Source organism: Cupressus sempervirens, chromosome 9 (genome assembly GCF_028749045.1).
Source record: "Cupressus sempervirens isolate cs-2001-9-10 chromosome 9, ASM2874904v1, whole genome shotgun sequence".
NCBI lineage: Eukaryota > Viridiplantae > Streptophyta > Pinopsida > Cupressales > Cupressaceae > Cupressus > Cupressus sempervirens.
Window position 1 is genome coordinate 348799984 of NC_143126.1, and position 27501 is coordinate 348827484.

At 33.6% G+C, this 27501-nt stretch overlaps 1 protein-coding gene across 3 annotated transcripts in view; it reads left to right on the forward strand.

The window, feature by feature from the left end:
* The first annotated feature begins 1184 nt into the window (after positions 1 to 1184).
* Positions 1185 to 27501, forward strand: part of LOC149538749 (Mitochondrial substrate carrier family protein) — a 221965-nt gene continuing 195648 nt past the window's right edge. For 2 of the 3 annotated variants that reach the window (XM_089800071.1, XM_089800073.1), the window contains exon 1: positions 1286 to 1477. In XM_089800071.1, coding sequence (XP_089656197.1) covers positions 1350 to 1477 — 128 coding nt within the window. In that variant the 5' untranslated portion in view covers positions 1286 to 1349. The other variant, XM_089800072.1, reaches the window with a different exon arrangement.

Here is a 27501-nt window from a genome sequence, read left to right on the forward strand (position 1 = left end):
ATAACTATGAAAATAATAGATAAAACAATAACTATCAACTCTAATTTTGATGAAGATTTATTGTGATGAACATCATTAATTAATCCACTACTAAGTTAGAGACTTTGGAATAAAAAATAAATCTTATACTCCTTTTTGTTTGTCATTCTGATTTAACACTTATAGATTTGAACCTTTCCAATGGATCTAAATCTCACATATATACTAAGCTCTAAGTTTGAAGAACATTTCTTGTAATAAATTTCATCAATGTAAACACCAATTGATAAGAGCCTTTAGAGTAATCAAACAAATGACTTTCTATTACTAATTTTATGTTTGTCACTTTGTCTTTTACACTTATTTTTGAATCTTATTTATGAATGTAAATCTTGCATGCACAAGTAATCAACACATAAATGGATGTTTATATTCTTTCTTGCCTCAATACTTTGTAACTTGCCTTTGAAAATGAGTAATACAAATATATACTATTTATGAGCTTGGTATGAAATGATTATTCTCTTGTGTGAATTGTACATGAAAATTGGTGGTGCTAATATATATTATTTCGTATTTTGATATTACATGATTATTCTCCTTTGGCCAAATTCTTGCTAAAAATTTAATAACTAGGTGAAAATGATCAAAGATGATAAGCAAGAATATAATGATGTCTATACTATTATTGTAAGTTAACAATTCAATGTTAATGTTTGATATTTGTCTTTTGATTTCTCCTATAATCTCTTTGAAGGACTTGTAATAAAATAAGATTTGTCCTTAGACATGACAATCTATTGCACAAGCTAATACATTCTATTGATAAATTAACATGCAATGACTAGCTAGAAAGAAAATTTAAGTCGAATGTTTAAATTTGAATTGACAAAAGTAAGTTAATTTTTATGTTCAATAAATGCACTTGCCAATTCGACCTAAGATAATAAATAGATAAATAAAGACATATAATTGATCTTTATTAATATATCAAAATGAAATCCACTTGATAATAATTAACCAACTTTTATATTAGAAAATATATTTTATATACCAACATTAATTAAAAATAACCTAATTAATTAAGAATGGACCTATATAAATTAAGAAAGATTTATTATTTACACTAATACACTAATAACTTTAATAAGGAATCAAAAGAAATTGACGGAAATTGCAAATTCAAAATTACTCTTTTTAAATATGAATTATTTCTTCCCCCACCCTGAAAAATGCACCAAAGGTCGACATGGATTTGAGCGAGACTTCCCCAAGGAAGGGGAAAGTACAAAATCATGTGCGTCTGTTTAACAGCATTCATCGAAACTTGCAATAAAACCCAACATGGGACAGGTTTTCATAAATCATTGATGCCCGTTTTGATTGTGAGCAGGCAGGCAAAGAGCTCTGCTCAACACTCCGCCTTGCCTATTGTGATGGACGGTGCGGCCGTGCCTTCTCAGTCTTATACTCCACAAGCAGAGATTAATTGGGACAGGTAAGTTTACAGAGACTCGTTTTCTGGCAGTAGTTTTCAGTGGCCAGAGCCCATTTCTTCTATCAATATTATTTTAGTTTTAGAGTCGACGGAAATGGGTTTAATGTATACCAGCCTACATAAAATGGGCAGGCGTATTGTTTATTTTGAAGATGCCCATAAACGCAGAGTCACCTTTTTCTACCGTTAACTTGTGTTCTATAGTATTCCTGTCACTGTTAACGTTATTTTAGTTCTGTTTTTTTAGGTAGAATGATTATTTCTTCTGAATTCTTTGTTTTATATTTTGGATTCCAAGGTACACCACGTTTAGACATAATTTGAACAAGCTTGAATGGTGACTTTTTCTTGCGGACTCCTGTGTGCTCAACTGGCATTTTCGCTTGGTGTTACCTTAAAATAAGAACTTTGCTTTTAATATGTGCCGACATCCTTGTATTGAAGCTGGTACACTTGAAATATATTTTTTAAACCCCTGAATACTTAATGGGAGCGAACCAAAAACAGCACATGAGCCCAATTCTTTGTGTATGCACTCCACCTTTTTCCACAACAAATGTAAATAAGTTCGAATGGCCTTCACTCACCAAAAAAATGGCTGGATCTCACCTGTTTAAAAAAAATTATCCTTTACATTGAACAACATTGTGATCCCACGATGAGAGGGAGAGCTTTCAAAGCTTTGATACGACAAAGGATTATTGACACAGGTACAACCCTTTGCGCTGAACAAAATTGTGATCCCACACATGTACATGCACGCACACATGCACACACAACAAAGGCACAAACACACACAACAAATGCAAATCTAAAGTTTGACTATGCCCTTTACTCACAAAAATTTGGGATATCTCACTTGTTTTTAAAAAATGGTCCTTTGCATTGAATAAAATTGTTTTTGATTGATGGTAAAAACAGGTTTTGAAGGGATCTGAAACCCTTTACAATCTCAAACCAGATAGATATTCAACATTTTCACCAGATACAACTGCTACCCCACAGAAAGGTAACCCCACACAGGCCGAAGCAACAAACTAGATGACCCACTAAGCACAAAACAGACTAAAAAACCAAAACAAAGCAGAAAATCTGAAAAGACCAGCTAAATAGGACCAGGAAGCACCCAACTAGACTAATTGCATTAGGAGAAACTCAGTCTCCTTTTCCAAATCCTCTAGCCTCTGCAGAGACTCAATAACTTCAGATTTCACCTTGGGCTTCTCCTTGATCTCAGGTTCAGATTCCATCTTCTTTTTAGATCTAGTTCTGTTACCAGGACCGGTATTCCCCGCACTAAAAGTAGCAGCTTGCTTGTCCACATTGATAACTCCCTTGCCTTGTAACTTTCGAGCACTTCATGTAGACTTCTAAGGTTAGCTCTTGAAGCTCTGAGACTTTCATGGTTTTGGGGCAGAATGTTCCTGAGAAGAGCTTCCTTGTTTTCCATACATTCCTACATTTGATGCATATGGACCTCCAAAATTGCATTGAAGTCATTATCCACACTGTTGGCAGGGCCCTTGCTATTGGATTTCTTCAACTTTTTTTCTCAAATCCTTCAATCCCTCGTTGAGATTCTTGATTTCGCCAACCATCCATTTATCAAATCTGAAAGAATAATTATACTTGGCCTTTACTGAAAGCAATATATTCATAGGACTTTCCGGATTATCATTGATCTCATCATTGTTACTATTTGGATTGATATTTAAGTTCCTTCTGTCTCCCATGGCCTCCTTGTGAGCACTGGTCTCCTCTTTCTTGTTGATATCGTCATCACAAATAGGGACCTTAGCTGAAAGATCATCCCTGTTGCTGTTGTTTTGGGTGTTATCCATTACATTTGTTCTATCAATACTCCTAGTATCCTCAACAACCCCAATTTCCCCAATTTCATTAAGAATAGCCGTCACCTCTTGTTCTTGAACAATAGTAACATTGTTTTCAACAACATCCTCTTTAGCAGTTCCTCATTCTTCCATAGTCTCGTTCTCCTCTTCAGCCTCCTTAGTGTTGTCCTCAATGTCGTCTTCTTGGGCTTCCTCAAGATCCCCATTTTCCTCATTATTTTCCTCTTTCTTAGATACCTCTTCCTTCGACTCTTCATCCTCTTCTGAGCACTTAGAATCCTCATAAGCATTATTGCTCTCCTCAAAACTTGAGTACTTGCATTTTTTTATTTTTGCCCGTTTCATCTTTGAACACCGAAGAAGACTCGTCCTCCGAGTCCTCAAAAGCCTCGTTGTTCTTTTTAGCCTTAGTTAAATTCTCACTCTAAGCTCGTTCCTCTTCTTTTGAATGGCTTCCATTTCTTTAGTCTAGTCTTTTGGCCCAAGAATCTTACCCACTTTGTGCTTTTCACAGTACTTTGAAATAAGTTTCATCAAACCCTCATGAGGGACAGGGTTGGTCTGATTACTACAATGCTTAGTTAACCCATTCACCAAAGAATTTTGCAAATAGTAAGGAAAGGAAATACACTTATCATGTCTGAAATAGACATCAAACAAAATTGTTTTCCCACAGTAAGAAAGTGAATTTTTAAAGATTTGATATGATAGAATTGTTGACATAGGTATGACCTTTTACATTGAACAAAATTGTGATCCCAAAAATGAGATGGAGAGTTGTTAAAGCTTTGGTATAATAATGGGTTATTGATTTTCATGCACTAACGCACCCTTGTGTTGAAGTTACTACACTTGCAAATCATATTTGTTTAAACCCCTGAATCTGTTACAGGAACATACCAAAAGCAGCACATGTGCTCAATTCTCTATGTGTGCACTCTACCTTGCTCCACAACAGTGCAATTCTAAAGTGCAATATGTCATTTGTTCATAAAACTGGATTGCGCACGTGCATAGCACATCCACAAACTTAAAACAAAGGTGTGCACACACGACAAATGCAATTTGAAAGTTAGAATATGCCCTTTACTTGCAAAACAATGGCTGGATCTTAATTGTTTTTGAGAAATGTTCATTTACATTGAACCAAATTGTGATACCACAATGAGATGGTAAGTTTTAAAGCTTTGATATGACAAAAGATTATTGAGATAGGTAAGACTGTGTACATTGAACAAAATTGTGATGCCACAATGAGATGGGGAGTTTTCAAAGCTTTGGTATCATAAAGGACTATTTGCACATAGCAAAAAAGTAAATTTTTAAAGATTTGATATGATAGAATTGATAACATAGGTATGATCTTTTACATTGAACAAAATTGTGATCCCAAAAATGAGATGGAGAGTTGTTAAAGCTTTGGTATAATAATGGGTTATTGATTTTCATGCACTAACGCACCCTTGTGTTGAAGTTACTACACTTGCAAATCATATTTGTTTAAACCCCTGAATCTGTTATAGGAGCGTACCAAAAGCAGCACATGTGCTCAATTCTCTATGTGTGCACTCTACCTTGCTCCACAACAATGCAATTCTAAATTGCAATATGTCATTTATTCATAAAATTGGATTGCGTACTTGCATGTACATGCCTGCACGTGCATAACACATCCACAAACTTAAAACAAAGGTGTGCACACACAACAAATGCAATTTGAAAGTTAGAATATGCCCTTTACTCGCAAAACAATGGCTGGATCTTAATTGCTTTTGAGAAATGTTCATTTACATTGAACCAAATTGTGATACCACAATGAGATGGTAAGTTTTAAAGCTTTGATATTACAAAAGATTATTGAGATAGGTATGACTGTGTACATTGAACAAAATTGTGATGCCACAATGAGATGGGGAGTTTTCAAAGCTTTGGTATCGTAAAGGACTATTTGCACACAGCAAAAAAGTTGCACACAAGCATCAACAACTCAAATCAACTTGCCACGATGGTGTTATACTCATTCTAACACGTATGTTTATTTGTATTTTGCTGAAATGGGCGGTGGAACACATGCCTTCATGGTTTGTAGTGCACATCTTTCCAATGCTACAGGATATCAAAGTAACTCTTAATGTTGTTAGTGTGTTGATTCAAGATTGCAATAAAAAGAATCTTTAACACCAAAACATCACCATGTTGATTGAACCTTTTATAAATCTCATAATGTGCCACGACGACAAATTTCCTTAGAGGATTTCTTTTGCACTTTTGACATCACTACAAAATTGGCTTTCATCAATATTGAATTGCATAGGTGATGTCCTCAAAATATGAGTCATTGATAGCTCAATCACTAATTCTAATTAATTGATTATTTAATTACTATTTGAAATTATATCCAAGGAAGCTTAGTATTTTTGCTAGGAAATATGAGAAGCGTGAGTGAATATATGTGAGTTGTGTAGCGATTATTTGCAATGTCAAGGTGCTACAAGTGGCCCCCCTCATTGTTATGTTGGTGGCTTAGAGTGTGGTATCTTGTGTTCAAAAGAGGCTTGAGCATGGGCTTGGGTACAAATGAAAGGAGAGGATGTAGTCCCCAAAGGGGTGGATGTAGGGATTCTTGCATGTTAATTAACAAAGCTAGTAGAGTTTGAGGTGATTTGTGTTGTCTTTGGAAGTTCTTACAGCTTAAAAATATTGTGTTCAACAATTTTTCCAAAATGTGATTGGAATATTTGGAGAAAGTTGTCTTCTTGAAATGACAAAGTTGGCTAACTCTAATGATATTCAAAATATAGGGGTGATAGTAGCAAACTTTTGGTGTCGATCTAATATTATTCTACTAGTTGAAGCAAAAGGTTATAAGGGGATGGGTTTCAAAGAAACAAACGGAAAAATAAATTAGTGCACTAGAAGAACAAATCACTGATCAATTTGATCCTCCTTTTAAAGTTAAATTTTCTATTTACATTTGTAGGCACAATGTGGTTGAGATTGCTTCAACTTGTTTTCATTGTCTTACTAGCAAGTTGCGTGCATCCCTCAAGCTAGATAAGTAGAATTATAGAGCAAAAATTCATCACATCAACTAAACTACTTCTATTAGAGGACCACAAGTAGATACAAGCACACAATTCAAGTATGAGGACCCTCCTAGGACAATATGTTGTAGCAAAATGTATAGATAATTTCATTACATAATGGGCTAAAAGAAAATTAAACGAGTGAAAAACCCATATTTATACAAGGGTAGCCTTGGGATCATGCCTTGTATAGTGACCCGACTGGTTGATGAAGTTTAGTACAATAGAAGAGAACGGAGGAGGGTAAATATCAAAAGGAGAGGAACATCTTGATTATTAGTTGCAAATGTTGAATGGATCACTAAAATGTGAGATAGAGATAGTTAGGTCCCCTTGATTTGAAATTGTGGTATTGTGGAGGAGCTCAATGAGAATCCACTAATGGAGTGAATGCGAGCATGAGATCTAGTGATGGGCAACTATTGGATGAGTTTGTGAAGGTTGGTCAATAGTGAATTTTTTCCATGATGCTCATGCTTGACAAGGTTGATGTTAAGTTGGGGCTATCACTCGTAGAAGGGAAGTGGAGTGATCGTGTTTGAGGAAGATGTAGTTAAGCATGTGAGTGATTGCATTCTAGAATTGTTAGATTGAGTGTATTGTACTTAAAGGTTCTCACGTAGAGATTTTTTGCATTTAAGGAAATGTGTTGTTGGAATAGTTGAAAGGTGGGGGGGAGGGTTGCACATTGTGGGATAAGCTTAGGAAGGCTTATTTACACCATTCAATTGGGATAAAGAAATGGTTGGTAGACTTTTGTTCTAATAGGGTCCTTGGTAGCTCCTTGAAAGTTTGCTTTGCTTTGAGGGTTTGACTTTGAGGGAGGATTTTGATTGCAGTTGTTTGTTGAAAAGTTGACAGGTAACTACTACACCCACTTTTGTTGAGGACATAATCCTATTCTTTTGAAGAGGAAATAGGGATTTGTTGAAGGATTCTTCTTGATCAATGATGTGTGTAAGAAATCGCAACATTTTGACAACTTTTGGGAAAGTTGGAAGAGAAAAACCTAGGACTTAATTTATTAAGTGATGGAATCATGGGGAGATAAAATGGGTTTATTGTTGAAAGCATGATTGCTTATGATGTTGGAGTATTTTTGTATTTTCCTTATGATGTTAGAGTAGTTTTCTGCAAGGTACTTTTTATGACTTGGTTAGGGAGCTCTTAGAGAGTGGAGTCGTGAGAGACAAGAGAGCTGTTATCCAGGGTTGAAAGAGGGGGAGGGTGGCACGGGAATGGGAACAGGGTGCACTAGAAGAGCTTCAGAGACTGCAGGAGACAGGCATAGAGGGATATGCACTGCATCAAGAGGAACATCTGCTAATGCAATTAAGAAAGTGGTAGTAGGCAAGCTTCAATTGGATACATGAGGGGGGAGAAGGCTGACCGAATCGAGTGGTGAAAGGACTTGTAGTCCTCGTCAAACCACTAATTCATGGGGCAAGAGCTCTAATGCTTGGGGTTCTCTCTACCTCAAGGGTACCATAAGCTCTGATAAAGAAAAGATAACAAATGTTGAAGTAACAATTGACCAAAACCAAAGCCACATACCAAATCCACAACCAAATACGAATTTCCAAAAGAAATACCAACACCAATGAAGAACAATCACTGAAAGAAATTCAACTTCCAAATCAAATACCAACCATCCGAAGGAATAGTAACCAATGGATAAATGACAATCATCAATAAGTATCAACCGCAAACAATAAATATCACCCAACAATAAGTAACACCCACTAGAGGCAAATACGAAATCTATGAAGGAGACTTAGGTTACATATTAGGGAGTGTCATCACATGGTCAAACTACTGTAGCTAACCCTGGATTGGTCTCTCACTAGACTTCGGATCCTCAAGCATTGAGTTACCTGGATTGGTCACTTTGGACCTTAAACCCTCAATGTGATCCATGTGGAACTAGAATACCCTCTCATGAAGGCGAGGAATAACAGTCATACCTCTCACTAGGTATCATCCCATTCCCATCCTTAGCCTATACAAGTACTCAAGGCATAGGCCAGGCTACATCACTAATTATCTTTTTAAAGCGTGTCTAAATATTTTAATTACTTTGTTATCACTTATTACACAACTTACGACAGGTTACCTAGGCATTGGCCACTTTGGGCCTCAAACTGTATTGTAAGCCACTCCCATAGGATGCACCAAGACAACCTTCCCTAAGCTCACAGATCACAAATGTGTTCTGTAAACCACAGAAGAAATGATAAAACATTAACACAATTGGGAATGATACCCTAGGAACACATCATTATCAAGTTCAACAAGTTCTTGCCACATGCAACCAAACAATGTGTGTTGAGAAATAAAATATCCAAAAAGCAAAAACAACTAAATAAATGAATTAATACCTAATACCAAATAAAATTGCTTATGAATAAACTTAGTAACTGGTTCGAGTTCGATTTGAAATTTGAATTCGAAGAATTGATTTGCTAGTACGACAAAATTTTGGAAAGGGGGGTTGGGGTTTGTTCGTACAAAAACACGTAAAAATTATAAATTTTAATATACATACATACATACATACACACATAAAGCCTAGAAAGCATAAGTAAAAATTAGAATGCCACAATCATTTCAACAAGCAAAACACCATAAACTTGTAATCATAGCATCATGAATTATGATCATACCATCATATATTTTAAGTTCAACATCAAAGATTCAAAACATTAAAACTAAATCATAGTTCAACAAATGAGTGTTAGAAGCCCACATAAGCCTTTCACTTTCACTTTTTAGGGTTAAGGAAGTCAAAATATTATAAAATATGCAAAAAAACACTTCTTTGTTCTCGGGGCCCAGATTGATGAAATTCGCAAGTGGTTTGATCTATACATGAGCATTTTGCTTGGGTTTGATCAGCAAATGGACCACTTCAAACTTGGGCTCTGCATTTCGAACCGTGTCTAAACCAATCTTCAAATTGTACTTGGACTAGGTGCTAGTTCGAACCCTGACCTGGTTCAGAGGGCATATAGCTGAACTAAGGTAATTAAGTGAATAAATAATACTAACCTATATATATAAAATAACTAATAAATTGAACCCATAATTTTAATATGCATTAATTAACATAAATATATACTTAACCAATACACAAATTACTTTTATACAAATAAAACTAAACTTAATACTTTAAAATCTTAATTAAATACATTTTAGTAAATAAACTTTAATTAAATAAATTATAATTAAACAAATTTTAATTCTTAATAAAAGATTATTATTATTATTTTCAATAATAAATACCTTCCCAAGGGGGTAGGGCTCGCAGGTCACAACCCCCAAGAGGCTCCTCATAAGGGGAGCATGACTGTAGGTTGTTGTAGACTAGGCTGCATGGGCACGGGGGGTTGGGGATGGGGTCCCTGCCCCCACCAAATCATATTTTTATTTTTTTCATTTAATTTTTTTAATAAAAATTGTAAATAATATTTTTTTTAATAATCAAGCCGATAGGCTTCTCCTTTGGAGGGAACCTCCTACCATAAATGCAATTTAGTGTCTCACGCTCAAACCATGTCTCACGTCCAAACTGGTTGTATTTTTTTATCTCACGTAGTTTTTGCTTGGCAAAATTGCCGGTTCTTTTGACTTGTTTAGCTAATATTTTTTTTGTTTGACAAAATCGTTTGTTCTATCCTTGCAGTTCAACCTCCATTAGTAAAAATCATCAACCAATATAAAACACCTCTATCCTACCATGTGACGTGGTAGATATTGTTCTCTTAGTTTCATTTGAGTTATACTATTTTCATTTGCGTCCTCCAAACAATTCTTCCTTCTCTCTTTACCTTTATTTGCTCCTTTGATCTTTATATTCTTTTGACTTCAGATTTGGCCAATTGTTTATATGAAAGATTAAGATTGACAAAATGTCTGTGAGCTTTAGTGGAATATTTTTGGAACTTTGTTGAAAATTTGGGTAGAACATTTCAAGATGGTTTATGAGGATTGATTAAATTAATTAAAAAAATTAAAATATCTTAACTTTTAAATATAAAATTAGAAATTATAGTAAAAATAATGACTATTAGTCAAGAAAAATGTTCAACATTTTCTAATATCTTTTAGAAATAAATTTTATAATCTAATTTAATTTTTTATATGAGCAATTCAAATATTTTCAATAATTTAATTTAAATTAGAGAATTACTATTATTCTAATAATAAAAATTTAAATAATATTTACATAACTTAATATATTCATTATTTAAAATTTATTCCTAACAAAAATATCCTATTTCCAACCTACTTATTTGTTTTAGATTTGTACTCATGTTTTTTACAATTTATAAAATTATCATACCAATATTTTTTTTTAACTTCAATCAACTTTATCAATAATCTAAAAAATATATATTTATTTAAAATTTAATTAAATCAAAATATTTTTTCAAAAAATTAAAATATTTCAAATTATATATATATATATATATATATATATATATATATATATATATAATTACTATCGAAAGCTTTTAACAAAAAAATAAAACCTTATGAAACTTATCTTTTATTTTTTATATGATTATTAATAGAAATATTCTAAAGCATTTAAAAAAAAAACTAAATTTTAAAAATGATTAAAAAAACAACTTATAAAAGATTAAATAACTAGTTTATTGAAATTAATAACAATCTCCAATAAAGTTTTAAATACAAATTTAAATTAATTTAATATATTAATGATTTAAGGTTGACTTATTTAGAAAAAACATTTGAAACATTTCATTGCTTAAGTCTATGTTTGGAAATATTATATAATAAAAATGTTTTCGAGAATTATAAAGCTAAAAAGATAAAAGAAATTGAAACAATATAGTTTCATTCATAATGCATATTGATTTTTGGGAAAGATTGTGTAAGAATTTTTTCATCAACGTTTCGGATCATACTACATGATCCATCATCAGGATGCCAAAGAGTCAATGAGAGCAAAGATTTTTGCTCTCATTCATAATTCATGGATTGTGGAAGTCTGATAGCTTTCATTCATAATGATTGAATAAATAAATGTGTCCTTTAAATCATGTTCTATTGGAAAAATATTCAACAATATAGTTACAAGATTTTCCAAACTCAATGGTGGTTTTGACTTTCTACTTAGTGGAGGGTAAGGTAGCATCCCTTGTAGAGTTTTTGATAATTTGCTCCATCATGAGCCTATCTCAACATGCCAACAAGCTTAATTGAAGGCCTTTGAGGCCATAGAGACAAACATTATGCAAGTCATTAGCACACCATTTGCTTGTTTATCTTCTGATGTTTTTATTATAATCAATGATTTGGAATCACACTTGGTAATTCATCATAGGATGAAAAAGTTCAAAAAGTAACCGTGAACTTTGAAAGTTTTCACACTGATGATGAATCATGCAATATATTTCCCAATATTGCTAATAAAATTATTTTACACAATCATATCTATAAGAATCAATATTATTAAAATGGAAAATATCGCTAATAAATTTATTTTACACAATCACATCCATACCTTAATCAAGAAAATTATAATGGGCTTTACACCACTTCAAAAACATGTCAAAAACTCACCTAAAATGCAAAAGTTAATCAAATCAACAATACACGATTTGTGAAAATGATAACTTGGGAAGTTGAAAATATAAGTGTTGTGAAAATCTCATAGGTAGAGATAACTTGAGGAGTTGAAAAATACCTTTGTTGTGAAGCACTTTCAAACCACCTGGCCATTACTGTTTCATGACCAAAAATCCCCTAAATCATAAGAAAAATATGTTGAACCCTTTAGTGATCTATGCATTTTCAGACAATGATTATATTCATAAAATACTCTATTGGCTTATCCCTTGAACCTCTTACAGGTGCAAGTGCTAGTTATATATATATTTTAACCAGTTTACTTTTGTAGTCTAATTGGACAAATTCCAACAACTTCAATTTATTTTTAAAATTATTTTATTTTCCAATCAACATTTGCATTTAAAATTCGTCTAATGAATAAGAAAGTACATATTTTACTCAAAGCATATTGAGTAATCCTAGGGTTATAATTAACATGACTTTTTGGTTAAATCCTAGCTGATTCAAATCTTCCATAAATCTTCCATTTGACAAATTTTCCATATCAATGAGGGTTTTGAAATGAGTAATAATTTAAATTGTTTTTAAAATTCTTCTCCAGGGTTTTCCAAACTTATTGATTTCAAATCAAGTTTTCTACAATAAAATCGAACAAGTTTCTCTCTCAAATTTGCACAAATATATTCATTTATCCAAAATCAAAACAACAATATTTAACAATCAATTTACAAGCACCTTGATAGATACGAGGTAGATAGTATTTTCGAATGAAATTCTACAATGGGTTTGTCAAACCCTACTTCAAAAATTCAACAACTAAAATATGAAACAATCTGGTTAATTCCTGCTAGCCAAAATACTCCCAAGCTTTCAAATATTCTTTAACTTTGATCCAAAACCTATGTGTGCTCAAATGACCCTAAATCTGCTAATAAAGAAAACCTAACCCTACCTAGGGTTTTCTAATCTTTTAATTTTATAAAAAACAACTTAATTTTAATCAAATATTAAATAATTTAATTTATTAATTCTTTTATGTACACTTAAAGCACTTAATTAATTAGATATTGCTTTATTTTCTTTACCCACTTTTTTTAGTTGTGCCAAACATTTAAAATATCATAATTATTATTTTCATAGTTCAAAATAACGGCGATATATCGCTAGTATTGCGAGATTTCACAAAAAAAAAGAGTGGCCGGTATAAACGAATAATAAACCGGAAACGAATTTAAATAAAAAATTGCTGCGATTTGTAAGAGAAAACTGCCAGGTTGCACGATATGTTCAACCAAAAAACGGTTGAAAAGTCATGAGTTTATTGTGTGTAGGCACTGTTAGGGTTTTGTGTCATTCACAATACTACATGGATGGAAGAAAGAGACCAAGAAAGAAGTCAGAGACCAGCAATGGAGGTTTGAGACAGAGACCTATAGAATCTCTATACTCTAATCATACATTTGCAACTTCAATGATATTATGGCACTAGCAAGTGTTAAGGTTGTAGCTTCTGTTGGATTACATGAGATAACTTGTTGATGGTAAATCATCTTTAAATAAATATCTTATATATAATATATATTATATATGTAATATAATATATATTATATATATTATACATTATATATTATTATATAATAATATAATAATATATTACATATATGGTTAACATATTAATATTACATTTATGCTTAAGATGAGTTACATATATGGTTATTTGATTACTATTATATTAATATCTTAACTATTGATGTTGAACCGTAGAGACATTGTCTCCTCCTCTCATATTTATAAGCCTTCATTTGCATTTGGAACACAATCAATACAATGACAATTGTTATTACATTTGTAGTGATCCTAGAAATTCAACATGGTATCAGAGCCAAGCAAATGTAAGATATAGAATGACCAATCTACATTTTGTGATATGATCGAATACCAAAGGTTATACACTTAAGTAAGACAAATAATATATAGAACCATATCCTGAAGAAGTTCACACAGATCAAAGCATGTATGTGGTGATTTTGAAATAAAGACACAACAATAAAATAACATCAGCATGGAAGGAAGGAATATATTGAGTGGAGAGCATAATAGTGGCTTATGTTTTCCATCGCCTACGTGGATGAGTTTGATAAAATGGAAGGACATGTTCGCATCTACTGTTAAACTAAATAAATGTTTGGACCTTGAATGGATGAAAAGAGCCATTTGGAACTGAGAAAAGAGTTTTCATATTTGATACAAAATTGTTCAACAATATAAGAATGAGTGGAAATTTTACATTGTGGGGGGAATAATAGTCAATGTTCCATTCCCACTTGAACCTTTTTTAGAGGGGAGATATTCTATTCTCAGATAATCTAAGAAGACAATTCTAAATCTTCATGTGCAGATAAGTATTCTTATTTCTTAAATTTATCTCTGTCTTATTTGTAATTCTATACATAAGGGTTATTTGCTTTGATCTTTTCCTTTATGGTTGAGGAAATTCCTTAGTTGCCAATTTGTGACACCAATCCGATTCGGGCACGTGAATCGGATTTGTGGATTCGGGATTTTTTTCCCCTAATTATGATTTGTGGAGGATTCGTGCACATATATCTATATAATATATATGCATTATATATACCTAAAAATAAGAGAAATATACATAATTCTAAAACTAAATCATTTCATAGTATGAATCTTTGATTATAGTATGCATCTATGAATCTAGTTAACATGATCAATGATAATTTATCTATTTTCACGATTACAAAGAAAATCAACACATTCACATTGAATTACTGAAAGTGAAAGTTTGTAACATTCAAAATATAGATCATTAAACTTATAGTTTGTAACATGATTTACTCATAAAAGAGTCAAGAGTTGAGACTAAAGTTTTTGATTTAATCATTAAATGGATTTTCAAGAAAATCTGCATCAGAGGGGTATTGATGAGTTGCAAGTGCTGCATCTGTATTAGTAGAGGAACCCAAACCACTAGTAGTAGAGGGGATTGTGAACTCATAATCCTTCTCATCATCCACATCAATCAAAGTGGATCTAGCAAGATCCCAGATGGTCATATCTAAATTAGGAGCCTCGGGTGCTACATCCCAAAGCTTTTCGGGCTTCTTCTTGTACATTGGATCCTTTCGTGACAACAATCGCAAATTGTTGTAAATGAACCCAAGGTCTTCTGATTTTTTTGGAGCCAACCGGTTGTGTTTGATTGAGTGGATAAAGGAGTAAGTACTCCATTTCCGCTCAGCTATAGAAGAGCTGGCAACCTAAAGAGAAATTAAAAATTATCAATACAACAAATTAAATAATAAATTCAAGGAATTGAGAGTGTTAACCTTAAGCTTAATTTTACAAACTTACTTGGGATAGGACCTTTATGGCAAGAGGTTGGAGGTACATGAAGGCTTGCCCATGAAGGTACCACCATTTGATGGTATCCATCCTACATTGGTCTGCTATGGCAATAGGGTGGAAATCCTCACCTGAGATGAAGGCAGCAAATTCACTCCTCACAATTGCCCCAATCTTTGGATCTTGGAATATCTTAGCTAGTGCCCTCTTATATCCATTTGCAACCTCTGCATCTTTAAATGGCAGCACTATACCTAGATGGTGAAGTACATCTGCACTATAGTACCTGGGGATAACAAAAGACAATTGAACACTATCAAATATCAATAGCACAAACATTGGATAAAATAAGCACAAGCATTTGATAAGAACTACAATACCTTGGGGATAGAGCATATGCAAGGAGGTGCAAAGGTGTGGTCATCTTGTTCCATCTATGATGAACAATTTTTTCCACCTTCTTGTAGAGGGTGTCCTCAGATCATTCTCCCTCCTCTGTATGACCTAGGATATGAGATATGAATAATAATTATAATTAGTGAATATGTCAATTTAAACTTTAGAATCTAGATATCTCTCAAATACAAAATTGTTGTAAAAGAGCATAGAACTTACCATTTTAATTTCTTCCAGCATAGTGTCCATGGAATCATAAATATCCTCAAGGCATGGTTCATCACTATCTGCAAAGCGAAGCATTGCCATTATTGGATCGGTGACTTCCAACACATAAGTCACAAGACCCCACCAATCCTCATCTAGTATCATTTTTCTCACATTTAAGGCCCTTGTTGTATTGGAATTCTTCCAAACGCCCCATTGGGGGCCAATGACCATATGTTTCAATGCTTTTGTAACCTTCACAAGTCGTCTCAAGATGATTGTGTGAGAGGCAAAGCGGGTTTCAACAACCTAAGACATGTTAAACTCAAGTTAGTAATACATTTAAAAATTAAAACATGTTAATGTAAACAACAAAAAAAATTATGGAATCCAATAATATTCAATTATATATTAAATATACAAATTTACCTTCAATAATTCCAAGTCCGAGAAGCTCCTGAAAATTGCTTGTGACATGTGGTGATTTGTCACAAACATTTGAATCTCTTCAGCTTCCTCATATCTTTTTCACCCAATCTATTTCGGTGCCAATTGCTTTCATCACTAAATTGAGAGAGTGGATGGTGCATGGTGTCCAAAAGATATGATCATATCTAGACTTTACAATTATCCCTGCAGCCTTGCAAACATTTGCATTGCTCGTGACCACTTGGACAACATTATCAAGACCCACTGACTCTATGGCATCAATGAGAATGCGTGAACTAAATTCTGAATTTTTCACTTGCCCTTAACAATCAACTGCCTTTAAGAACATTGCCCCCTCAGGGCATACATCAATAACATTAATCAATGGACGGTTTCTACAATCTTTCCACCCATCCAAAATAAGAGACACCTGATTGAACCCAATAATCTCTTATTGGTTGAAGTTTAGCCTCTACAGATTTCCTCTCATCATGTAATATGGTAGTGCACAACTTCTCATAACTAGGCAATTTGTAACCACGGGGTGCTTCATTTATTGCTTCCACCATCTCCCTAAAATAAGGTGATCTCACAAAACTAAATGAAACACCATTTGCAATTAAACAATGTCCAATTTTGTGATCAGCAATGTGTCTTTTTTCATTTTGGAATGCCCTATCTAGTGGGCCTCACTTGCGGGTGAGTGTAGATGGGTCTTCATCTTCATCATTTGTAGTTGGCATAGGCAAAAAAGGATGTGTTCTTGTGCTTTTTTGATTGGATGATGGTGTTGGTGTATTTGTTCTTTTGGAAGCACCATGTTTTGCTTTTGCAATTGTTCTATCAACATCATCTTGCTCTTTTGCTAACACAGCTATTTGTGTAGCGGGTAATCCCTTCTTATCACTACCCTAACACATGTTAATTCCTTCACCTGCAGGGCCCAAAAAATGTAGTTTCACTCGAGAATAGGAGCTTCTATGTTGTATATTGCAATAATCACATTTCCATATGTATGCCCCACCCCTAGGACATTGTGCGACTCTTGTTGAGTGTCTCCATAAAGGAGACCCCTTATCAATTTTGAAGCTTGGTGATGCAGCCTTGACTACTTATTGTTCTATTTTTGCAATCTAAGAAAAAAATGAAAGAAAACCATGCTTCACGCTTACACAAAAACTTGAAAATAAAAAATAAATCAATAATCTATGAAAGAACTCAAGAATATGGTTAAAATGCATACCTTAAACACTTCTTGCAAGGTATTTGGAGCTTCACAACCGATCTCCTTCGAATCCAAGCACTTTACTTCAAACTAGCAAGTATGAGAGAGCAAAATAGAGAGTAAATGAACTTGCATTATGACTTAGAGGGTTGTTTTTAGGGTTTAGGCAAAAAAAAATTAAAAAAATTGAATGGGCTTTACAACTTTTCTTGGCTTCTTCGGCGTGGATTCGTGCGGATCTGTAGTGGATCCTCGAGAATCCGTAATCTTGCCCAGATCCTCACAGATTTGGATCCGGATCGGACGTCCGAGATCTGATACATGAATCCGACAACTAAGGGAAATTCTTGCAGGAAAAGAAGGTTGATACTTTACACATGCTACCAAATATTGTGCAGACAACAATTCATTAGTCAATTGATGATCAGGATAAAGTGAGGATCTTGAAATGAATATCGTTAATGATTGAGATTATGAGTATCCTTCTAAATTAAGAGGGAGTATGACACTTCTTCGAAGACAATGCATGAGCTTAGAAGATTAATACTCAGAGAGAGTTTAGAAATACATGTGTATGACTGCATGATTTTGACGGGCCTACTGTTGAGTGCATCATGAGGAAGTATTGACTTATCACTAGAAAAAAAATTGATATAAGATTCAGAGTGAGTTCAATAGGCATCCTTGGCTGAAGAGAGTGTTTGACGATGTAACTATAGGACCTTACTTCCCAGGGTCATTGTTCAGAAGGAGAAATTTTGAGATGCAATCCTTTTTGGATGATATATCCTCTATGAGGAGAAGTTCTAAGTGAAATTCCTTGTAATGTGCTCTCCTCTATGAGAGAGAAGTCTGAGGTGAAAATCCTTGTTCCACCCTCTAGTAGCAGCTATGGTGGTTCATGGTGGATATCATGTAAGTTACTACATGATGTTGTTATGATATGTAATGAAAGGTGACGATCTTTCATTGGCATATAAACAAAAGGTAACCATTCTAAAGTGACGATCTTATAAATGGTAGACCTGTTATCATGACAGACTTCATTAAATTGTTGTCCCAGAGTTTTGGAAATCATGATAACGAATAGATAGAAGGTAACCATTGTAACGCGGCGATCTTATAAATGGTAGACCCATTATCATGGTTCTTTGGGCTGGATTTTGCCGAACACTATGATAATCAGCTTGTTATGGTTCCTTGGACCGGATCTTGCTAGACACCATGACATAGTTCTACTATAGATCACACTTAAGGTGGTGTTTTAAAGTTATGGAAATTGCTTCAATTGTTTGTTATGAAAGGTGAGAAATTTAGTGTCATAGTGAAATGATATCTCTTCATATTCTTGAGAGCATAATGTGTTCTATAAATCCTCCCTAGCTAAGAGGGAGTGTTAAGGTTGTAGCTTCTGTCGGATTGATTTTTACATGAGATACCTTGTTGATAGTAAATCATCTTTAAATAAATATCTTATATATATAACATATATTATATATGTAATATAATATATAATATATATTATACATTATATATTATTATATAATGATATAATAATATATTACATATATCGTTAACATATTAATATTACATAAATGCTTAAGATGAGTTACATATATGGTTATTTGATTACTATTATATTGATATGTTAACTAGTGATGTTTAACCATAGAGACGTGTCTCCTCCTCTCATATTTATAAGCGTTCATTTGCATTTGGAACACAATCAATACAATGACAATTGTTATTACATTTGCAGCGATCCTAGAAATTCAACAACAAGAATCTTAATTTAGTGTTTTTTAAATTCATATGATAAAATACTAAATTTTATTTAATACAAAATAAACTAATTATTATAACCATTTATGAAATAAATAGTCCAAATATATTTAATAAATAAATAAATTATATTGTAAATAATTTCATAATTATATAGATTCATAATTTCATTTACGGTGAAATAAAATACTAATAGTTAATAGATTTGTGATTTTTAATTGCATGCTAGTTGAGGGATAAAATTGTAAATGAATGTTTATGAAACAAATTATATTAATAAATACTTATTAATATATATATGTAAATTTACGAATATAAATTATTATGTGTAAGTATATATTTATGATTCATGATTATATATCAATAAATATAGATTTGATTCTTTAATTTTTGTAGGTTTACGATTCTATGTTTATTTGCTTAGTTCTAATTGCTATTTATTTAATTCAAAATTTTGATTAATATATGATGGAAATCTCAAATTAATATATGTTCTACAAATTTTTTTGTATATGTGCATTTTTCGGAATATTATAAGAAATAATATATTTTTAAATGTTTGATAAAAGTGCCAATTTATTGCCGATTTTTTCGCTGAGTTTTTGGCGATTCTGAGTTTTTCAAACTTTTGGACTAGCCGAATTATTGCCGAATCTGAGTTTTTCAACTATGATTATTTTGATTAATAATAATATTTATAATAGCTCACTAGTTACATGCAACTCTAAATTTATTATTATTAGTATTTTGCAAGGTTGCATGGGTACTCGTACCCACACCCTTGGTACTCGTACCCACTGAGTACCCACGTACCCAAGTATCGGGTACACGTATCCCACGTACCGGGTACTCGGTGGAGAGCATCATAGCTAAGGACCTTGATTAAGATTCTGATTTTTTTTTTTGGTTTTTTATTTTTGTATTAGCTTGTTGTTTATCAAACTTAATTCAATACCAAATCAGTCTGAAACTTTGATACTCATTAACAATAAACTTTATCACTGTTCAAGTCATAAGTTTATCATTTGCAATATATCATTGTTATAGGATTTAGGATCCTCTTGTTCATGTTTAAAGTCTGCCTTCTTTGTTATGCATCTAAGCATTTATCATGTATTATTATTTCAAACATATAGCAAATCTGAAACTGAAAACAATACATTACATTTGCAAACTTTATCACTGTTCTTGTTTTGAAAAACCATTGTCATGACTCATAATTTCAGATTTTTAATAAATATAAAGGTATAATTTTTAAATAAGTTTGACATACCCAAGTACCTCCGTCCCCTATTATGAAAAATACTTTAAGCATTAAACATTCAACAATAGCATATATATATATATTTCAAATTTCTTGTTTTGAATGCTCAATGTCATGACTCATGACATATATTTTGATTTTTATATTTTCTATAAAATATTACTAATATAGAAAAAAAAGGCATACACACGTACCCCCGTCCCCTATTTTGAAAATATGCGTACCCGTACCCGTACCCGTACCCGTACCCGTACCCGTACCTGTCCCCGTTCCCGTTCCTACGTACCCGTGCAACCTTGGTATTTTGATAGGTAAAGGGCCTATGACCAAATAATAATACAATGAATTTTCTTTTCAATACAATACATTATCTACTTAATCATAAATGCTTAATCGCTTGTTTATGAAGAAGGCACAAATTTGTCAATCCTTCTAGTCTTTCAGTCCTTTTCGTTTTCCTTCATAATAATCTGTAAGGTTTTAAGGCCTTGACTAAGATCAATTGTTAGTCTTGTAATTAAAGAGTAATAAACTCAAGAATAACTCTTTAACTAGTATGAGGATCATATGGAGAATTCCATTATTAACTAGGGCAGCCTTAATAACAAAATATATTGAAGAGTATTTAATGCTTATATCAAACTAGAGAGGTTGCTGGATATATTAAACCATCATATTATGAAGAATGGAATATTGTCCATGCTATTTGTTTTAATTTATCGGAGACATTGACAGTCTTTATTAAACCACAACATTAGAAATTCAAAACTCTCTACCTTCTAATGACAATCACTTCTTCACTATCCTGATTAATAAAATTCTCACAAAGGAATCTCTTTCATAACTAAATTAATTTGAATATCATGGCTTAAAAGGTAATGAGAAAGGAGCCTAAGAACTAAACAGAAATTGATGATAAAAATGATAAATATTTTCTTTATAAAGTCATTTGACAAAGTAACATAGTTTTTCAAACCATGATAAAATTAAATCATTCTTCTGATTTGAAATGAGGGGAATGAAGCTCCTCGATTCTCTCTCTCCAATCCGGGTTCAAAGGTTCCAAAACCTCAAGATTTACTTCTGCCTTATTTTCCTAGGCTCCCACATCGTCATCCAAAATATATCTTTCTAAAATAGGGAGAATTATGGTCATAAAAGGTGCAATGATTGCTAATTAATGGACAATTTACAATAGGGATTCCCTAGACACGTATTGGGACTTAGGTGTAAGGATGCTGAGGCTCAAAAGAATGGCGCCTAATCTAGTTTAATAAATTGATCAGTCCTAAATTCAGATGAAGCTCCTATATAATTTTAGACTTTCATGTCCCCATCATCTATTCCTATATTAGCTAATTCATTGGCTCTTTGGTTGCCCTCTCTGTATATATGATTAATTATTACTAATTAAATAATTAGGGATAAAACATCATTTAATATACATTCATCTGTTGTTGGTGATTCTAACGAGGCATCACAAGAGATACCTAATTTTCTTCTTGATTGAGAACCCCATTTGCTAGATATTGGCTCATTATTTGTGGAGTCTCATATTTCAGATTTGGGGAGACACACTTGAGGGTACTTCTCTTATATTTGACAACTTCATTATAACTGGAGAATCATTAGTGAGCCCATCTTCCTTCGCTTGATATGCCACATTGCTTGGTTCAGATTGATCATAGCAATGAAGATTTCCATTTAGTTTTCTGAGACATCTCTTATATTTGCTGATAATTGAGGCAATAATGTTGTCACTTCACTTCATCTTTGTCTTTGGAGCTTGTTCACAATTAGTTAGCATTTGTTCCTTGTTTGTCACCTTCTTTTGTGATTGGGTATGTTCTTGATTTGTTCGTGGCATCTTTATTATCCAAGGATGTGGTGACACATGAGTAGATTAGAGATATCATCATCATACTTCATATAGATTCTACTTCCTAATTCCTATCCAGAATGGGAAGCGTTCTTGAATTTGTACTTAGTCTATCTTCTTCCAAGGGGAGTAATGTTGTTTGTGTAAAGTTTAATAGATCTTAGTTGGTGGTGACTTTCTAATCAATTTTCAGTCTTATCTATATGATATTGCAGACTGATGTCTTTCTGATATATCCTAGAAATCCTCTTGTTTATATATATCTGTTCTTATTGTAGAAGAGTCCAATTCTGGTCTGAGATCTTTATGCCATTGTATTGATATGATCTGCATAATAGATTGGAATCAATATATGTACATATTGAAGCACAACTAGTTAGGGGCATGAAACTATGTGGTCATGCCTCAATATTTACATACACCGATTCACAATATAAACAAACTATAACAACTTCAATAAATGTTATGGGTATAAGTTGGACCTGATAACAATATAAAACTTAATGCAATTTACGGGATGACATCCGCTATGACCGTTGGTGAATTAGTGATCAACAAGGATTATAATGGCTTTGGATTAGAGCCTGTTGTTACCATAAGACTATGCTCATTGGCAGTGAAACATATGTCAGATATTTTGAATGTTATATGTCGGAGAAAATTCGATGTATCATATCCGAATGTCTAAGGTTATAATGGTAACATATTAAAGCAGAAAAGACTTCACATGTTTCAATACATAATTGCTAACTTTCTTAACACTCCCTCTTTAGCAATGAGGGATTGAAACTTTAAGTATGAATTTAAGTCTGAAATAATGTAACAATTGATTTTCATGTTATTTGGCAACATCCCGCCCAATAACCATGATGGATATCAATATGTCCGGCAAAATCTAGCCTAATAACAATGACACCAATCATTTTCATGGTGTCTGGAAAGATCCGGCCTAATAACCATGATGGATATCAATGTGTTCGGCAAAATTTGGCCTAATAACAATAACACCAATCATTTTCATGGTGTCTGGCAAGATCCGGCCTAATAACCATGATGAATATCAATGTGTCCAGCAAAATCCGGCCTAATAACAATGACACCAATAATTTTCATGATGTTTGACAATATCCGGCCTAATAATCGTGATGGATATCAATGTGTCTGGTAGAATCCGGCCTAATAACAATGACACCAATAACCTTCAATACTTTTGGTATTAGAAGGTTGGTCATCTATTGATAAGATCGTCACCTCACAATAGATACCTTTAAAACATATATGAAAGATCGTCACCTTTCATTTAACAAGTTTGCAAACCATATAATTTAATATAATATTCATGAATAATTTTACAAAAATGTAATTACTAAATTGTCATACCAAGTTTAGTTCTAAAATACTCTATTTTGACTCTTGCAAGAGGTTTAGTGAAAATATCCGCATTTTGATCATTTGTGTTAACATAGATCAACTTGATCACATCCTTGTCAACCATGTCTCTGATATAGTGGTAAGGAGTCTCATTGTGCTTTGATCGATTATGGAATATTGGATTTGTAGAAAGTTTGATGCAGCTCTGATTGTCACAATAGCTCATAGTGGAATCTAACTTTTTTCTAAATAATCCAAAAAATAGCTTCCTTAACCAAACCGCTTCACGTGCTCCCATGGAGGCTACCATATATTCTGCTTCAACAGAACTCAAAGCAACTGTAGGTTGCTTTCTATTGAACCATGATATCATTGGTGATCTGAGACTGAAACAACATTTGGTGGTACTCTTATGATTTATGGAACAACCAGCCCAATTAGAATCAGTATAGCCTTAAAGCTTGATTTCAACATTTTTGTACTTTAGTCCAAGACCAATAGTGCCATGTAGATATCTCAAGACATGTTTTACAGCCATTAGGCGTATTTTCTTAGGTTCACACATAAAGTGACTTAGTACATTTGTAGAATAGCAGATATTAGGCCTAGTGTTTACTAAAAACATTAGAGATCCAATGATTTGTCTATAAAGGGTAGGATCAATAGATTCTGAATGTGTTGCTTCCTCTTTCAGTTTATGTAAATTGGTTTCCATGGGAATTGCAAGTGGCTTGTTGGCCATCATCCCAAATCTATTCAGAATATCTTGAGTATATTTTCCTTTATTTAAGAATATGTGATCTTCCTTTTGATGTATGTTGGTAAACAGATTTGTTCTTTTTTGATTATGACTCTTGAATGCCCAAATTATAAACAATATTTGATAACAAACAGTTGAAAAGCCACTTATGGATAGATTGGCTTTTCTTTGAATTGATAGGTACAACTCCCTATGGTAGATTTGTAGTGAATTATGTTTTATTTCTAAACTAATATGGGGTGTGTTCTTGACCCGAGAACATAAGAGTTAAAACCAAGCCAGACCTAAACATGATCTAACTCAGGCAGAAAAAGACTTCTGAAGAATCGATTAAGTTTATGAACCCACACATCTTATGAACTCACAAAGCTTAATAGCATAACAACTAATATTGAACTGAACCAATTAGAATATAAACTACAGAGAAGAAGAAGTTAACTAAAGGGAAAAACGTTTAAGGGATTCCTCATCGAACATGCAATGACACTACTTATCACATCTGTTTGCTGCCTTTAAACAAGGGAATGAAACTCTATTCTTTCCTTGCTTCAATCCAGATTAAAGAGAAACATCTAACTACAATTAACAGAAATGGAACAAAAAATAGTTGATACAAAATACCATTCAATTGACTCTGCAACATCAAGTACTTCACACCAAAAATTCGCCGACCTTTTATTAATCTTTCAATTTCATACATATAGGATTTTGAGATGACTGTTACAATAGAAGTTCAATCGGTTCATCTTCTAAAAAAAAATGACAAATGGCAAGAAACCAGTTTTTCGTATTACAATAATTACATAAGAAAGTAAAAAGGGGGCAAAATGTGAATCACTTCGTCTTCTTCCCCTTTTCTACTTTTGTTCTATAGGCCTTAGCAACAACTATGATTGGGATTAGCTCTTCATGCTTAGGCACATGTATGTTGGTGTATCTCAAGAGCCACTTAGAATGCTCCCTGGCCAACTCATTCACAGCATTCAATTGATTTGACAATTCCTCCGTGGCCACATGTATGCATCCGCTGAGTTTTTGGAGTTCTGCGACTCTGTTTTGATTACTGGAAGACACATTAGTTAGACTATCTAAGAATTTGGAGAAATTCTCCTTCATGACGTTTATCCCAATGAGTGCTTTCCCTTGGCCACTAGTTTGTAAATCTATATGTAGCCCCTTCATGAGTTCAAATCCCCTATCTTCAGTCTTCTTCACTTTATCCCCCGTTTCCTTAAGTCCTTTTTTTGCTAATAGGATCATTTCTGACTTGAATTGCATGCTCTGAAGCCATTCAAACAGAGGTTCGTCTCCCTTAGGTAAGATTTTTGCTTCAACGACTTCCTTTACCTTCATCTGGATGATTATCTTCAGAAGAGAAATACAATCCTCACACTTCGTTCTTTCACCAGTCAGAGTATTGCTATTTGCTAAGATGTTATCTTTCTTCGTTTCTAATCTTAAGATAACATTGCCAATTTGTTCTATAATAGCAGCTCCCTCTAATTTGAGCTTCCCAATCCAGTCTTTACCAATTTGGCCAAAGTGCCTATCTTCCTGAAGCTGAGAGATAAGGGCTTGAACTTCGGCGGCAGTAGGATTTCTTGTTACTGATACTTTGGAGATAGTTGCCAATGGAGTGACCAACTGTCTAATGAATCTATTCAACTCTTCTATCTCAGCTTTCATTCTAGCCTTTGATAACTTCAAGTTTTCCAATTGTCCATCAATTACTTCATTGGTCGACTTCCACAAGCCAACCTTAGTGTTGTATTTGGCCTCTCCAAGGTCCACCGAATGCAGAGTAAAATCATCAGCAGTCATATTTTCAATTCTTCCTTCTTTGTTGGGTTTGGCTATCTCCATTGTTAGGTGCCCTGTTTCTGGATCTTGCCCAAGTATAGACAAAGTTTTTTGCTTCTTTACCTTGGTTAATGCAGGCCTAGAACAAATTGCAAGGGATATGGTATCCTTGGCGGGGGCGCTTTTATCTTTCCTTTTTCTCTCTCTCCAGAGTATCCTCTTAGCAGGAATCAATACCTATCACTTTGGAGGCCGTCCCAAGTGATTCTATGCTAAACATTTTCTTCTTAACTAGAGTGATTATCATTGCAGTTGAAGAGAAGGGATTCTTTGGGGCTTGAGAAATGAGCTTGGAAGAGCTTTGGCCTTTCTCCACCTCTGAGGTTTTCTTCGTTGCCTCATTAGATTCAGTAGATTCACTGCTATTGCTCTTTCCATCTCCCAAATCTACTATCTGTATTGGGGAGCCACTCGGTTGCAGAAGTGTAGCACATGTTGGCGGAACTGGGCTATGATGGGGAGAGGGAACTGGTGTAACATGAGGAGAGGGAATTGGTGTAACATGAGGAGAGGGAACTGGTGTAACAACACTATCCTTTGGCTCCTCTGTCTTCTTCTCTTCAGCACCAGTTTGGGTTCCAATAATTGGGAGGGAGCCATCATGACAAGTCTTATCTATGGGAATGCTCTTGTCTGGAGGTTGATCACCTCCTTCCAAAGGTTGAGCTGGACCTTGAGTGATTGATGGTGTTACGCCAGGTGTAGCACTTTGGGAGAAAGAGGGAGTTGCAACTGCTGGAGAAGCTTGAGTGGTTGCGCCTTTACTCCCAACTTCTTTTGGCTGTCCGTTCAACCCATTTCCCAGTTCTTTTGATGATTCGGGCCATCATAATGTCTAAATCTTCCTCAGCATTCTCATAAGGCTTCGAACTGATAGGAGTGTTCCTTAACTTAGTCAAATATGTATTCCTATACATATTTTGCCCATCATCCTCCAATCCTTCAACT